The sequence below is a fragment of the Oryctolagus cuniculus genome, chromosome 7, assembly GCF_051225735.1.
Source record: "Oryctolagus cuniculus isolate XC-2025 breed Fujian yellow rabbit chromosome 7, ASM5122573v1, whole genome shotgun sequence".
Taxonomy (NCBI): Eukaryota; Metazoa; Chordata; class Mammalia; order Lagomorpha; family Leporidae; genus Oryctolagus; species Oryctolagus cuniculus.
In genome coordinates this window covers 82,311,376-82,328,259 of record NC_142873.1, presented here as the reverse complement: position 1 = coordinate 82,328,259, position 16,884 = coordinate 82,311,376, and the positions used below count along the sequence as shown (strand labels likewise).

The 16,884-nt window shown below is 43.3% G+C and overlaps 2 protein-coding genes across 6 annotated transcripts in view; one reads left to right on the top strand and one right to left on the bottom strand.

The window, feature by feature from the left end:
- The window catches only part of LOC100349005 (guanylate-binding protein 3), a 52,127-nt gene that overhangs the window by 10,826 nt on the left and 24,417 nt on the right, over window positions 1–16,884 (top strand). For 2 of the 4 annotated variants that reach the window (XM_002715512.6, XM_089300413.1), the window contains exons 2-3: window positions 12,370–12,492; window positions 16,259–16,454. In XM_002715512.6, the coding sequence (XP_002715558.2) occupies window positions 16,265–16,454 (190 nt within the window). In that variant the 5' untranslated portion in view covers window positions 12,370–12,492; window positions 16,259–16,264. Of the gene's footprint in view, window positions 1–12,369; window positions 12,493–16,258; window positions 16,455–16,884 lie in introns of those variants that run through there. The other 2 variants (XM_089300411.1, XM_089300412.1) reach the window with 2 other exon arrangements.
- On the bottom strand, window positions 1,615–12,369 carry LOC149125632 (uncharacterized). 2 transcript variants are annotated; one of them, XM_089300432.1, is made up of 2 exons: window positions 11,890–12,369; window positions 1,615–2,716 (listed from the first exon to the last, which is right to left on the bottom strand). In XM_089300432.1, exons 1-2 carry the CDS (start codon window positions 12,142–12,144, stop codon window positions 2,504–2,506), a joined length of 468 nt encoding a protein of 155 aa, XP_089156558.1. In that variant the 5' UTR covers window positions 12,145–12,369; the 3' UTR covers window positions 1,615–2,503. The 2 variants fall into 2 exon arrangements, 1 of the variants encoding a protein (XP_089156558.1); XR_016210945.1 differs by lacking the exon at window positions 1,615–2,716 and adding an exon at window positions 11,096–11,380 and having other exon boundaries at window positions 11,890–12,314.

Genomic DNA, 16,884 nt, shown 5'->3' with positions numbered 1-16,884 from the left:
TAAACTAAATTTTCCCGGGCTATCGGTGCGTGCCCTCACTATTCCGCCATCTTGGCTCCGCCCCCCCATAACATCTCTTTTTAACAGTGTCTGCTTAATTGGTTACTCAGCCATTTCTAGAGTTAGGTCTTATAAGCTCTCTTTAACTCTGTTAAATAGTTCTGAGTTATGTAATGCTTTTGTGTGCTAACACTTATGTTCAAGGTTTTTTATTTCTGGTTTATTCAACAACAAGAGACCTAGAATTCATGTTCTGCCAAGGTAATCTATAGTTTACTCTAATGTCTCTGTTAAGTTTAGATGAATAAAAACACATTAAGGCTTAAAAAGTTATGTTAAATATCATTTTGATTAAATTAGGTCTAAAAGTGTTAAAATCAACCTAACTAAATAAATGAATATCATTTCAAAATGTTAAAAAAATTCTATTTTAACCAGATACTCTAAGTTCTCTTGGCACCTTTAACAAACTTTCTAAAGATCAACGTTCTAAATTCTCTAAACTTTTGGTATCTCCAGTGGGCCCCTGTAGATGTCAAAAATATATCTCTAATCTATCAGAGATAAAAACCAATCGGGATGTTTAGATTAAAAGTGCTGCCAAGATGTAAAATGATTCAACAAAAATAAAATTAAAAAAAAAAAGAAAAATTCCTCACAACCCACAAGGACAATCATGAAAAAAATAAAATAAAAATTTGAAAGACCAACTTAATATAAAACAAAAAGGGGGAATCATACCCCCACAAGACCAGCTATGAATGGCCATGCTCACCTTAAATATTTTAAATTTTCCAAAACATCAGCCCTTGTCAGCCTTTTGCAAACATTGGTCCCTCCAAGTACTCTACCTTTCAGTTAGGGTAAAATGGAAGGACCCATTAACGGGATGGTGGCAAGGACCAGACCCATTGATAAGTGCTGGTAGAGGATTTGGATGTGTCTTCCCTCAGAGGAGTTCCAATTCCACATGGGTACCTGCGAGAAACCAATATCTCCCCTTTGCCGAAGAAGGTCACCCAGGAGGACCCCCTCCTGAGGAGCAATTTTTCTTTTCTCTTACCGGGATAAAAAGGCCATATTGGACTCTCTGCCTCATTGTGACTGGATCATCATGGTACATCAGGAGTGCTGCTTTTATGTTAATCAATCCGCCATCATTCAGGACAAGATCAAGACCCTCCAAGAAGCTCTAATACCTGTGGTCGGGCCTTGGGGGATGGCTTCGTTATCTCCTCCCCCTTGTGGGCCCCTTGGTCTCCGTTGTCCTTGTAAATTTGTCTAAGATCACATCGCTGTGGTCCAGTTAATGGTGGTCTGACAACAACATGCCACTCTTTAAGAACCGGGTTATGCTGCTCTTTAAGCACCAGATTGGGAACCCTATACATCCACCATGACCACTGCTAAGATGTAAAGGTATAATACATCATACCCTGAGTTGCTGAGGTGGTAGCCAATGATGGGTAAGATCCCCTTGGGGCAGCCCTTAACAGCTGGAGTAGTAGTCAAAGACGGGTAAGATCCCCAGAGGGGGACAATCTAAGACAGACATGTTCCCTAAAGGGCTGACCCCAGTCAGCGGGGACAACATAATAAAGGCACACTCTGTGCTCAGTTCCTCTTTCTCTCTTTAATATAAAACAAAAAGGGGGAAATATTGGGCATTGCCTCAAATATCCATTACAAATGGCACCTGGTGGATGTTCGAGGGGTGTGTCTCCGGCTACTGTGGTTAAGCTACATAAGATCAGATCACTGGCAGGCATAGGTCCCCATTAATTCCAGACACATGGACAGTGCGTGATCCCTATGTTACTGTTGAATGGCAGGGTTCTTTTCTTCACACAAGAAAGAATTCAGGCATGAGACAGTGAGTAGTGGAAAGTAAAATAGGGAAGAGACATCCATTGACAAGTAAGAACATATGGGCACCTCTCTCGGACTGGGGAAGAGCGTGGTTACATGGTTGAGTGGCGAGATTACACCTGGGCAAGCAGGTGGGTGGCTCAGCAGAGAGAGGCAGAGGGCTGAGCAGTCCCATTGAGGCGGGGGGGGGGTGTTAAGGAGATGGGTCTTTGTTTTCACACATCTCCTGAAACAAAGGATTTTATGGATGTAAATATTAAGAAGCTCCTATCTGAGTTTTCCCCTGAAGATATCAGACAGGAGGAAGCCTAGCTGCCTCTGTCCTAATCCAGGATCTGGAGCAGGGTATTTGAAATGCAGATACTGGGCTGCATCTGGAAGACTGTGGAAGATTGTCAGGCAGAAGGGGCAGGGACCCCCACCTGGCAGGTTATCGGGTAGGAGGGGGCAGGGCAGGATGCAAACACTGGGCTGCCCCTGAAACATTATCAGGATGACTTTGAGATGCAGATGCATATGCTGGACATAGACATCTTCTCTTTAGGCCTTTATGTCACACACACATAAGCTCACATCTGACTTCCTACCTAACATTCTCCCCTCAAGAGGGAATACCCAAAATTCTTCTTTGTGATTATGGATGGAGTTCCATTTCCTGTAGCTTCTTCAAAGCTGGCATATGGGTGTCGAGGAGGATTTGAGTATTTCCTCTTGCTATCTGTCTTACGGTCTGCAACAGTAGCCTTGGAAAGACTGTCCTGCTTGGTCCAAAGGGTTGCTCAGGTTGTCCAATGGAATGGGCTGGAAGCCTTGTCTGATGACCATTTGGAGTTCGACAGCTTTTATTCTGTTAGAGACAAAACACACAAGGGCATTAAAAACATACGGTCCAAAGAGAAGGAGCAAGATTACAGAAGTTATTGGGCCAAGCATAGGAAATAGCCAGGATTTCCATGACAAGATGTCAGGCTAGAAATCCCAACCCTGCTTGGCCTGGTCCTGGAGGTGCTTGGTTTTCTCCAGGAAAAGTACGAATTTTGGGTTTTTACCTGTCCAGTCTGATTGACCCAAAGACAACATTCTTCCTGGAACACAGCACAGATACCTCCCAGAACAGCAGTTAGCATGTCCAATATTTCTTTCTTTCATAACCTTTTGTGACTTCCACACACCCTCTTCAACTTACTTGAAACATTCCATCATTTCCATTCCAGTCTAGAGTAAACTAGCCATCAGGATAAAGTCATTCTTACAAACCATGTCCTTTCCTTATTAAAAAAAACTCTTTCCTTCTTAACCTTTCTTACCAAGAACACTCTTTCCTTCTTAACCTTTCTTACCAAGTGCATATTTCTATACTTGTGATGTTTTCCATAGAGTCTGGTTGGCTCTTTCTACCTTACTGGAAGACTGAGGTCTCCATGCAAAGTGAAGGGGCCAGGTTATTCCTAGGGCCTTAAAAATCCCTTGTGTATCTGGGAGATGAAGGAAGGCCCATTGTTACTTTGTAAAGATTTTGGGAGACCAAAGCGTGGACTAACTTCCTTCAGGAGAATTTTGGCCATTGAGCTCTCTCAGTTCTGGTTGGGAAGGCTTCTACCAATCCAGTAAAGGTGTCTATAAGTACAAGCAGGTACCTATAGACTTGACAGAATGGCATCTGTGTAAAATCTATTTGCCATCCTTTCCCAGGGTAACTTCCCTTTTGCTGCATAGGTTTAATTAAAGGTGGAGGTTGAGACCCCTGGGGGTTATTCTCTCTTGTCCTTACCTAGTTCTAGAGCTCTGGTTAGGGTGATCAGTTCTGCTAACTGAGCAGAAGTTCCTGGGCACGAGCTTCAATAACATGCCATGCCATAACTCTTGCATACCCTGAGAAGCAGGTTCCATCCCTGACAAAGCTGCTTCCATCTGTGAACCAAACTTCATCTGCATTAGTTAGGGGCCTGTCTTTTAGGTCCCTTCTGCTGGCATAGATCAAGTCTATAGTCTCAGTACAGGAGTGGAGGGGACCACTTTCCCTTGGAACAGGCATTAAGGTAGTTGGATTCAAAATAGAGCAATGCCTTATTTTTACCTGAGGGTTTTCTAGAAGGAGGACCTGATATTTTAGTATTCTACAATCTGTGAGCTAGTGAGAGCCCTTGTGTTCTAATAGAGAATTTCTTTGATATGAGGTATAAAGGGCAATATCTTGTCCCAATGTAATTTTAGATGCCTCCTCTGTCGGCAAGGTGGCTGCTGCTAATATCCTTAGACAGGGAGGCCATCCTTGTGCAGCCATGTCTAAGGTTTTAGAAAAGTAGCTCACAGGCTGCTTTACAGGTCCCAGATCCTGAGTTAGCACTCCTAATGCAAATCCCTGCCTCTCAGTGACATACAGCTGGGAGCCCATATCCTCTCTGGGGCTGGTTTCCTCTCCCCTGGGGTGACAATAAGGGTTAAATAATTATCACTCTAATGGACTAGCAATGCTTTTTTTCCCTCTGGATATCTGGTAGCTAGTTTTGCTAGGAAGTTAAGCCAATGTACAATACTAGAGTCTCAGGCTGGGAAACGAAATAGACTAACAAATCATTTACATTCAACCATCTACATTATTGTGCACCCCCCTCAAGAGATAGGCCCTTTAAGTCCTCAGTGAGGACCTGCCCAAATAGGTGTAGGACTATCTAAGTTAGCTGTTACTGAAAGCCCTGGTTTTTTTTTGTTTGTTTGTTTTTGTTTTTGTTTTTAAGGAACTGGCAGGAAGGGCTTTCTAAGCTGAATACTATTTGTTTTTTTTTTATATATGTATTTATATTTTATTTTATTTAATGAACATAAATTTCCAAAGTACAGCTTATGGATTACAATAGCTTCCCCCCTATAACTTCCCTCCCACCCACAACACTCCCCTCTCCCACTCACTCTCCCCTTTCATTCACATCAAGATTAATTTTCAATTATCTTTATATATAGAAGATCAATTTAGCATATATTAAGTAAAGATTTCAACACTTTGCACCCACACAGAAACACAAAGTGTAAAATACTATTTGAGTACTAGTTATAGCATTAAAAAAAACACCTAAGAGTAATTGTGTATTAATTACAGAGTTCAACCAATAGTTTTAAGTAGAACATAAAAAATACTAAAGGAGTAAAGTATTAAGTTCTTTTTTTTCTGTTTCTTTTTTGTTTATTTGTTTGTTATATAGTTTTTTTTATTTAATAAATGTGAATTTACAAAGTGCAACTTTTGTATTGTTGTGGCTTCCCCCCCAACCTCCCTCCCTTCCGTGCCCCCCAACTCCCTCTCCCATCCCGCCCTTCATCGAATTTCATTTTCAATTACCTTCATACACTGAAGATCAACTTAGTATATACTAAGCAAGGATTTCAACAGGCTGCACTCACACAACCGCACAAGGTATAGGGTATTGTTCGACTAGTAGTGTTGTTTTAGGGCCTGTCTGGGTATGTGAGGCCCAGACCTATCCATGGGGTGCTGGAAGAGAATTGCAAGAGATGCAAATCTCCTTTAAGGGAGGCACCCTGTTGACTTACATTACATGGCTGGACTAGGAAGAGAGCTAGATAGGAGGCTGGTACAAATAGACAACTTATGTTCCACTCACCCTAGGCCATCCCCTCAATAGCAGTGACTAGAGTTGGAAGCTGGGCAGAGGCTGGGCAGAGCCAAAGGCTTTTTAGCACAGAGCCATAGGGCCTGCGGTTCTGAACCAAGAGTCCTTCGACACCCAGGGCAGTTTCACATCCCAGTGGCCTTGCTCTCGCCAGAGCTGACAGAAGCCAGTTTCTGTCACAACAGCTGCTTGCCCAATGCCCTGGCTCCTCATACCGGAAACAGATGCCATTTGGGGTGCACTGGCCTTGCTGGGTCTCCTTGATGGCAGATCACCATGTTAAGCAGCCATTGGTTGGCCTGTTGCCTATCTTTAGGTTGCTCCTGCTGCTAGCTTGCTCCTCATTTTCCTGGTCTCTAATAAAGTAGACCATGGAGTCAGTCTCTATGATGTCAGTCAAGGGGGTGCTCAACCCAACCCTGATTTTTGAAGATTTCTTTAATATCAGGGTGACATAGAAAACTATGATCATGGGCAAATATGACACTTAGTAAAAGTTAAAAGTTAAAAAAAAAATCATGTTAAGACTGTGCCCATGAGGAGAACAATGACCTTTTAGGTAAGATCAACTGTGGTGACCTGCTTGCATGCTTTGAGGTCACCAGTACAACTTCTTATCTTTCCCTCAATTTGGTTTAAAAGGTGAGTTCTGCCCATTTACGGTGTACACCAAAAAACCAATGTAGCTGTAACATTACTCTATAGTTTTAACCTCTCTTTTTCTGGCTATGCTGTTTGGTCCTCTATACTGTGGCCAGGAATTATCACAGCAAAGATTAGTTATCCCTTATATAAGGTCTGGGGATCAAGCTGTACATCACAGTGGAGAGTCCTGCAGAACAGTAGTAACTTCCTTTCTGGAAGAGAAAAGAGGAGAAGTGAGGCAGCGAGTTGAGTCTTGCTTAGCCTGAATTCCTGGGCTTTCAGATTTAACTGGCATTTAACCAGTGTTTACTGTGTAGCCTGACTTAGAGGAGAAATTGTGACAGATGTCTCTGCCATCCTTCCAGTGGGTTATGGGTCTGGGTTTCTGGGTTTAACTACTCTTACTGTGTAACCCATAAGTTTAGGTTTTGGGCTCTGGGTTTTCACCATGTAGCCTGTGGACACTAGAGCTTTCTTGGGCTCCTGGAACCCAGTTCTCTAGCATCTGCCACATAACCATCTCCAATCATCTCTAAGTCTCTTTTGGAACACTTTCTCCCTTTTGGTTAGACCTCTGTTTGATCCACGTTTGAACTCGCAATACATTTGAACTAGCAATGCCTGGTTATTCAGCATTAGCTGGATGGAGACTTTGTCAGTCCCTCTTTAAAGGATCTGGCTTCTGAGCCAGAGACTGAAGCAGCTAGAAAGGAACATGTTTATAACTGAAGTTTAGCATCATTTTACATCGTGGCAGCACTTTTAATCTAAACAGCTGATTGGTTATTATCTCTGCAAGATGAGAGATATATCTTTTGACATCCCCACGGGCCCTCTGGAGATACCAAAAGTCCAGAGAATTTAGAACTGTGATTTTCAGAAAGTCTGTTAAAGGTGCCAAGAGTATCTGATCAAAATAGAATTCCTTAACATCCTGAAATGATAGTCATTCATTTAGTCAGGGTGATTTTAAGACTTTTAGACCAGATCTAGTCATAATGATACTTAGCAATGCTTTTCATCAATCTGAACTTAACAGAGACAGTAGAGTACACAATAGATTACTTCGGCAGAACATGAATTCTAGGTCTCTTACTGTCGAATATACCAGAAATAAAAAAAACCTTGAACATAAGAGTTAGCACACAAAATCATCTCAGAACTATTTAACAGAGTCAAACAGAGTTTACACGACCTAACTTTATTTATTTTAATTAATTTATTTTTGACAGGCAGAGTGGACAGTGAGAGAGAGAGACAGAGAAAGGTCTTCCTTTTCCATTGGTTCACCCCCCAATGGCCACTGCAGCCAGCGCGCTGCAGCTGGCACACTGTGCTGTCCCAAAGCCAGAAGCCAAGTGCTTCTCCTGGTCTCCCATGCGGGTGCAGGGCCCAAGGACTTGGGCCATTCTCCCCTGCCTTGCCGGGCCACAGCAGAGAGCTGGACTGGAAGAGGAGCAACCGGGACAGAATCTGGCACCCTGACCGGGACTAGAACCTGGTGTACAAGCGCTGCAAGTGGAGGATTATCTTATGGAGCCATGGCGCCGGCCACGACCTAACTTTAGAAATGGCATGGCAGAGTAACGGATTAAGCAGACACTGTTAAAAAGAGACGTTACTGTTTTTCCTAAAACAGATTAAGATTTAAGATTGAGACCATTTCCAGATATTTACTAACATTAGTACACATTTTTTTTAAACCCCCATTGTTGTAACAGAAGATCAGATTTCAACTTCAGGTCAGTGTAATTTTGGCATTAACACTAACTTATAGAAAACTCTGTAAACAATGTTTTAAAATCATAAACTTTTTAAAACTTTTTGTGACTTGCTCACACCTTCTGAACTTACACCCATAGTTACTTTTACATAGTCTTGAATTGTCATGTAGGGACAACCTATGTTCTCATAGGTTTATGAGAATACATGCTAACAAACCGAAACTGTCTCTCTTATCGAAGTTAAGATGTTAAAAGTATAAAAGTACACATAATACATTTTCCCATGTTTTACTTAGCACCAATGCCTAGATGGCTTAAGAAACTGAGTTATTAATGAATACCACACCATTATCTGAATTATTTTTAAAACCAAAATTATATTTCCATGCTTTTAAGTAACTAATAAGGATAACACCTCCTGAGCAGCAAACACGGATACTAGTGCATGCTTACAACTTTGAAAAGATCTCCATCTTTTAGAGAAACAAGTTTAAAGCATATCAAAGACATGTAAAACTGAGCAAGTGAACCAGGCAAACTAAAGTGTGTTTGCATTAACCCAATTTTTTGAACCAGTCTGTATTGGCTTACTTTAGTTAACAACATAAAGGCTTGTATACAGAGAATTCACTCTCATTTTTATAAGACCACTCTAGCTGGAAGGCAAAAACATGAATACAACATAGGTCTGACATCATTTATAGCATTTTAATGTACTTCGCATAATCTGAATTGATTCAAATAGCTGTTACTTTAACAAATCTAGAGTCTCCTCCTTTGAGAGTTCCAAGGCTCTGACTGGAAGCCTCAAAGTTGGAAAACTCCTTTGAATTTAAATTGTCAAACCATTTAGCCAAAAGTTAGTACGTTTAACCTGAGCATTTTAACCAAGGCTGTGGGTTAGATCTGATCAGAGTTAGGTAATCACTCAAACATTAAAGACAGGCAAATAACGTAAACAACTTCACATAGTAGTTTTCCCAATCAAGACTCAGTCCTGACAATAGAAAAATATGAAACCTTCAAGACACGTGAAAACTCTCATCAGCTAAGTCAGGGACAGCAGCACAGAAAAGAGCTGATCATCAGTGTAGGAGCCCATTGCTTAGGTTTCCATTAACTGCAAAGAGAAAGACCCATCAGGTTGGAAAGGGTTAATGGATTAAGGTTCTTGCTCCCTTAGGTAAGGCCAGCAGTAGCCAGAGGCATTTCCCTCCCTCCCCCCCCCCCTAATTAGGAGGGGTTTTTGAATTGGAAATGGAGAGGGAAAAAAAACAGCCCTAGGAAGCACTCTCCCTAGAGATATCTGGCCTTGCCTGCATGGGTGTGGCAGGCCAAGTTGACTGGAAGAGAGTGCAGAGAAAGGCTGTGGTCCCCATTAACAGGGAAGACTGAGCACGCTGGGGCCTAGAAGGACTGGCCCTGGGGTTGGGTAGGTGGACCACTTCACCAAGAGTGCTGGGAACCTCCTATAATTCAACCTAAGCCAGATCCAATCAGGACTACTGCAATCACTCAGTCAATTAAAACAGATAGTTAACTTTAGCTCCTTTCCAGATTCAGTCCTCAGGCAATCAAAGCTTAGCAACAGTAACAGGCAGTGCACAAAAACTTTGATGCACCAGAGCTACCATAAGTTGCAAAGACAGAAAACCCTCTACCAGGTTGGAAAGGGTTAATCAGTAAGAGCTTTTCCCCTTTCTTAGATGGAGAGACCTTGGAATTTTTTTTCCTCTCTTTCTCCTGGCCAGCTGTATAGGAATGGAGATGAGGAGAAACAAAGAGAGGGGGTGGGAGACCTGGGAGGAGAGAGAGGGAAAGCAACAGAGGACAAGATGTGAACTACAGCCCTCAGCTTCCCCTATGGATCTCAACTAGAGGAGAGCAAGGGAAAGGCCCTGATGTCTGCAGGCTGAGTGGGTGTTCGAAATCTCCTATTGCTCAAGATTGCCCACTACCTAGTTGTCCGAGTTTACCTGGAGGGCCAATATTAGCCTCTACCAAAGCTAGACCATGCTCGCGTAGCAATAGGCAGAGTGACCAGGCATCCCTCCAAGAGAGAGATCAGGTCCTCGGGTTGCAGGAGGTCTCCAGGTTCTCAGCCAAATGCCCTTCCTAATTTCCCTCCCATTCCTTACAATCCCTCTGGAGTTTGGGCTGTAGCTAAGCCATGGCCGGGGGGACTCCGCATTCTTGGAGAGCTGTGGGGTGCTGGACATTCAAGGTCACTTCCACAGATCCAGCCCTGCTTGAGGGAAGGAATACTGACCTCCGATGTCTTCTCAAAATCCCTTCATGGTTGCCAAAATGTTACCAGAGAATGGGTTCTTGTCTTCATGCAAGAAAGAATTCAGGCGTGAGACAGAGTAGTGGAAAGTAAAAAGTAGAAAAGTTTATTAGGGTAGGGGCATCCATAAGAATGGATGGCCACCTCTCCAGACAGGACCTGAGAGAGAGTGCCCAGTCACTCAGACTGGGTCGGGGGGAGCGAGGTTACATGGTTGAGTGGAGAGATTACACCTGACCAGCTCAGGCGGGCGGCTCAGCAGAGAGGAAGAGGGCTGAGCAAGCAGTCCGGTTGAGGCCAGGGGTTTTTAAGGAGATGGGTCTTTCTCTTCACATATCTCCTCCCTAAAGAAAGGATTTAGTTTTCCCTGAAGGTATCAGACAGGAGGAAGCCTAGCTGGCCCAGACCTGAGTTTAGAGGAAGGGTGAACAAGACCCCCTGGAGAACTGGGATCCAGAGCAGGGTATTTGAAATGCAGATACTGGGCTGCATCTGGAAGGTTATCAAGGCATAAGGGGCAGGGACTCACACCTGGCAGGTTATCAGGTAAGAGGGGGCAGGGCAGGATGCAAATAAGGGGCTGCCCCTGAAACTTTTATGGGATGACTTTGAGATGCAGATGCATATGCCAGACATAGATGTCTTTTCCTTAGGCCTTTATGTCACACACACATAAGCTCATATCTGACTTCCTACCTAACAAAACCTTATCATGCTGCACGGTGTGGTTGAGGCCTTACTTAGAATTCTTCTCTAAGTAAAAGACAAGATCTGGAAATAGAAGTTTGAGGCTAACCCAGCCCACAACAGCAGTAATACTCTGTAGCCACCCAGCAAGACTGAACTGATGGCAGAAGGTGTGCATGCTTGGGGGAGAGGCAAAAAAGATGCTTAGCCAGCTGCTATTGCAATACTATACACCATAATCCTGGATATGTGAATGGTTTGAAAAAATTCACGTTTATTTTTTGTGAAGTAACTCAAATTTGCCACAGAATTCGGATCCAGATTTAAGGTTAGTTTAAATTCTATTTTTGTGTTCTTTTCATCTGGGATAAATTTAAAGAAGCAATCCCTTTGTGCAGTTTGTATCCTCATTGTGGATGCAAATGCACAGGCAGGCTGGTGAGACTCTGAAAGGTCTTCACAAATGCTTTCTCTTCCACTGGCATTTCATTTGCAAAGCAAGTCACATGGTCAACCTCATAAACACAGTGGGGAAATACCTATGAGAGAAGAGGCAAGTGTGAATAACCATGAATAATCACATCTACTACACTGGCAAATTGACCTAACCAGAAGCAGAGTTATGACATGTGTATACAATTGGTGATGGACTATAACACATTGTGTGGTCAGGGTTAATACTGACTGGTACATATGAGTGTACCTTTGCTTTTATCATATGCATACTATCTCTAAAGCCAAAGGTAGCACTCATTTCCTTAGCACGATTTAAGGTAAATACCACCGCCCTTTATGGGGATGGAGGGAAATAAATGCTGACTTTATGAAGATGCCTGCCCTCTCTAATGGAGCTGAGAGGTGCGCTGAGAACTGACCTGACAGCAGGTCCCTGCTATTTTGAAAACTTCAGTCTCATTCCTTGAGAGAGAGCAGACTGGAGCTAAGCTAAAAATCAGATGGTGAAGCCTTGCGTAGATGAATCTGTCCTTTTAAAAAATGGGAATTTCGGGCATTTGGAGTAGTGAGAGCTGAGCCACCTTCAGCTTACCTGAGCCACCCTCACAGGGCTGCGCATACGTGAAGGGGCCCTTTCTGAGGTCTGCCTGGAGCCCAGGGTGCTTGCCTGTGTGTCCTCAGCAATCCCCAGCAGCAGCCAGAGCAGGCGCCCCCTCCAGCGATCCCACTGATGGACTTCGGAGGATGTGGCGCTTGTCCCTGCCAGGCTCCTGTGCAAGTCGCTGGGCCTGTTCTCCAGGGCAGTCAGCTTGCCCAGGAGTGTGCGGTGTAACCCAGGCAGTGCCATCAGGGATGCCACACAGCAGTGATGTGGCACGGGTGGCTCCTGATTCAAGCATGGCCGAGTGGACACAGGGACGGCTCTCCGTCTGTGAGGAGAGGGGCGCAGAAGTTCAGAAACTGGCCGGGATCCGCGGACTTTCCTGGGTTTCCTGACACTTTGCAAACCACGCAACTATGGAATGTGGTTTTGGTTTCGGTTTCCGTTCTCCTCCTCTCTGCCCTATTTCAGAGGTCGGATAGGCTTTGTTTCCCAGCTCAACAGTGGGTTTCCGAGGAGCCAGATGAGAAGCAGACCTCAAGAGGTGTGTGCGGGCAGCAGAGAACTTGGCCTTGACTGAGGCGCCCAGACCCGGTGAGTGCGCGCCGGCGCTTGGTTGTCCTTGCCCCTTCCCTTCACTGACAGCGACCACAACGGATTCCTAGCGCAGGCTGGGCGCGGGCGGTAGGCACGGACAGCGAGAGGACGGCGCCGGGACCTGGGCGGGTGTCTTGCGAGCGCTTTCTCCTGGCGGCTCAGCGTCTCTGCGGGGTGTAGAGGCGGCGGCGGCTCGCCGGGTGTCCCTCGCACGCGCTGCTCCTGCTCCGGCTTCCTCCAGGGGCTGCAGTCCAGCCGCGCGCCGGGCGCGGAGGAGGGATGGATCCCCCTCTCTTTAGCGCACAGGGACCCAGATCCAGCCCCTGGCAGAGGCGCTGCTGTGGAGTCCCTCCCTCCTGCCTCCCTTCTCCTGTGTGCACACCTCTCCTGGCTGTCCCCTGCTGGACCTTGAGAAACAGAGAAAAGATCCTTATCTTAGACAAGTTAAATCCTTGAAGTTTCACTTGATTTTTTTTTTAAAACCACATTTAATATTCCAAAGAGACCACAAAGTTAAATTTCATGGAATCCTAATCTCACTTTCACTAATCAACTGTTTGAATAACTGTGGTCTAATCACACGCGCGTAAGTACACTTTTAGAGTGCACAGTGCTTACAAGAACTGCATCAGAGTGATCCGAGGGACTTGTGAGAAGTTCCTAATTCAGGCATTTGCAGCCCTCAGCCCACGTGACCCTGCTGGATAGTAACCTTTGGAAACCATTGGTCTACAGCCATCTAACAGAGCTGTTTTCTCCACCTGTTACTTGGTGTTGCAAGTTTCCTGATTTGTGCTCTATTGTATATTTGTGCAGTGTTTTATCTACCCTTCATCTGGACGGACTCTTACGTTTCCGTGTACTGGTTATTGTGAACAGTACAGCAGATGTCCCTTCAACACGCTGGCTTCATTTCCCTTGCATATATACCCAGTGATGGAATTGCTACATCAGATGGCAGTTCTCCTTGCAGTTTTTTGAAGAACTTCCAAACTGTTTTCCACAATGACTGTCCTAATTTACATTCCCACCTACAAAGGGCAAGGACTCCCCTTTCTCCACTTGTTGGCCAGCACTTGTTATCTTTTGTGTTTTGATAATACTCCATCTAACTGGAGTGAGGTGATGGCTCTTGGTGGTTTTTGATGTGCATTTCCCATGGTTCTTAGTGAGGAGGTTGAGCTTTCTCCATGTGTCTGATGAAATCTTGTCATCTGCAACAACATGGTTGGGACTGGAGGTGATTATGTTATGTGAAATAAGCTAAGGACAGAAAGACAAGCCCATCATGATTTCACTTACATATGGAATCTTAAAGTATCATCTCATAGAAGTTGAGAGTATCATTTCTAGAGACTGGGAGCTGAGCAGGTAGGAAGGCATGGGGAAAGGTAATTTAACAGATGGAACATTATGGTTGGATAAGAGTAAGAAGTTCTGGTGTCTGTTAAACATAGGGTCACTACAGGTAGAAATATACTATATATTTTTCTTAAAAACAGAATAATCTAGAAGAAAAAATTTTGAGTGCTTTATCCATTAAGAAATGATAAATGTTTGAGGAGGTATGTATGTTTAACTTGATTGGCCATTATACAATGTATACATGTATCAACATATCACAAGGCACCCCAAACTTGTATAATTTTAAAAAAGCTTTATTTATTTGAAATGCAGAGGGACAGAGAGATAAAAGGAAAGAGAGAGAAAGAGAGAGAGAGAGATTTCCATCAGTGAGATCACTCCTCAAATGCCTGCAATAGCCTGTTTAACCTGGGGCACCACAACATACATCCCAAATATGTACAATTTTTGTGTCAGTTAAGCATTTGAAAAAATAAAAAAATTCTTGATTTGAATAATTAGAATGTTTTGCATTAAAGAAAGAAACAAAGGAAACATTGTAAACTAATCTATGCCTACCCCAAATCAAAATTTATATTCTGAGAAAAATATTCTATAATTCCTCTGGTTTATTACACAGCAATAAAAACCTCATGTTTCACTGCTCTGCTTCTGCTCCCAACCACCTATAAAAAAGAAAAGAAATTTAAGGAAAATGTTGTTAAAAAACAAATTGATGCTTTTATCTAGCAGAGATCCTGGATATTTATAATTTCTTGATAATTTTCTGCTTAGAGAACATATAGGTACATATTAGTACATTTGTTTGTTCATTGTATGAAAAGTATTTTAATTATGGAAATTAAAAATTTCTCCTTGAGAACATTTTTCTCAGCGTTATGTTACTGAATCAGGCAGTGATTAAAATCATGATATTCCTATCACTGATAGGAAAGTCCAGGCTCACACAGGAGAGTCGTTTTCAAGATCACCAGACGATGAGTGACTTGTACTCCAGGGTTTGAACCCTTGAAGTCCAAGTCTAGCATTGTGCTTTGACATCCCAAGACATCTCTAGAGTCCCCTTGCTTGATTCATTCTCCCTCCGTCATCCCTTCTAACTGGGTGCTCCTGCCTGTTAATCCTTGCTTGCTGGAGCCTTGGGGAGCTGTGTCACTGTTTCTGTACAAAGCCAGTCCTTCACCTTCCTTTAGGAATTATACCATCTGCCTTCTCAGGAACTATTTTTAAGCTTTGCTTATATAGGAATGATTACAATACAGAGATTTTAAGAGATATTTAATAATCACTGTATTTTTCCTTATTAGTATATCCATTTTATTGAAGGAGAACTAGAGGCACAGAGAAGTTAATAATATCTTTGGTGGTCACATAGGTAGTAAAGTTATATGAACATGCGAATGCTGCTTAGCATTGTTTTCAAGAAAGAAAGTGACAGTCCAAGCTGACTATTTTCTGAATCTGAGTTTCATGCTATGCTCTACTTATTACATTTCACCCAGGTGTGGGATTCTGTCAGATCTGGCCAGATCCTAGATACCCAGGCTCCTGAATCTCCTCCCTATCACCGATAGATATGAAGTATCTGTTTCCGACAGAATAAAGTATTGAAATACAAATAAAGTATTTGTCTAGTTACTCTGAGAAAAGCTGAGGTCTTCATCTCACTTCCATCTTTAATGGTCCTCCTCCATGCAGCCTGCTGTGCTCCCACGGATTTCTCAGTCTGTCTTCATCCGATTCATTCCTCCCTTTCTCGGGAGGTCCTCCTTGACTACCATATATGTGTGATTTAACCCCCAACCCTCCCCATTCTTCTTTCTCTGCTAATTTTCTTCTGAGAGCATACCATTATTTTAACATAGTTTGTTTTTATTTATTTTATGTATTTACTATCGTCCCTCACTAGAACAGACCTCCATGCAACAGGAATTTAAGTCAGTTTTGTTCACTGCTTGATACTGTGTACTTAGAACAAGGTACAGGACATAGCAGCTACCATGAAATATTTGGTGGATTAATGAGAGACATAGTTTTCCTGGAATGCCTTTACTGGCCACTCTTTATCTCCTTATTATCATGTTCTGCCCCTACGTGCCTCAAATGTTTGTGTTCTTAGGGATCTGACATCAGCACTTTGCCTTTCTTGTTCTATTCTGAAAAAGCCTGGGCAAAGTTTTTTTGAGTTCTCGTAGAAATTGTCAAGTAAAATATGTAAGGCATCTGTGCTAGACCTTGACATGCTACGCAAAGTATTTTTTCATTTAGAGATGTATAAAACATAGGAGATTGATATACACATTCCACAAGCAAAAAGCTCATGTGCATTTGTCCCCCAGAACCACTAGAGATAACTGCAGGATCCCATATTCCACTGAGTGGTTTTTCTGGGTTACAGGTTACCATGGCAACTGATATCACCATGAAGACCCCTATCTGTTTAGTGGAAAATTGGGAAGAGAAGCTGACAGTGAATCCCAAAGCACTGGAGATTCTTAACCAGATATCTCAGCCTGTGGTGGTGGTGGCCATTGTGGGATTGTATCGTACAGGAAAATCCTACCTCATGAATCGTCTGGCAGGACAGAACCATGGTGAGTGTGGGTCACAGTAGGGGTCAACAGTGACAACATAGGGTGGTCACTCCTTGTCTCCAGTCACTGTAAAGAAGAACATGACTCCTCCAAAGAAGAAACTTCTCATTCTCCCCTCCAAATGTACAACCTCAGCCATGCGTGTCCATTCTTTAGTCCATTACTGGAGAGTTCCCTCTTTCAAAAGATCCACTCCACTAGTCTTCCTTTTTGTTACATTTGTATAATTCATTTTTATTTATTGAAGGGCAGAGAGACACACAAAGAAGGAGAGATACAGAGACAGACAGAGATCTTCCATCCATTGGTTCAATCCCAAATGCTCTCAACAGCTGAGGCTGGGGCAGGTCAAAGGCAGGAACCCAGAACCCCACCCAGGATTCACAGGCATCCTAGTACTTGTGTTGCCACTTGCTGCCCACCATCTACT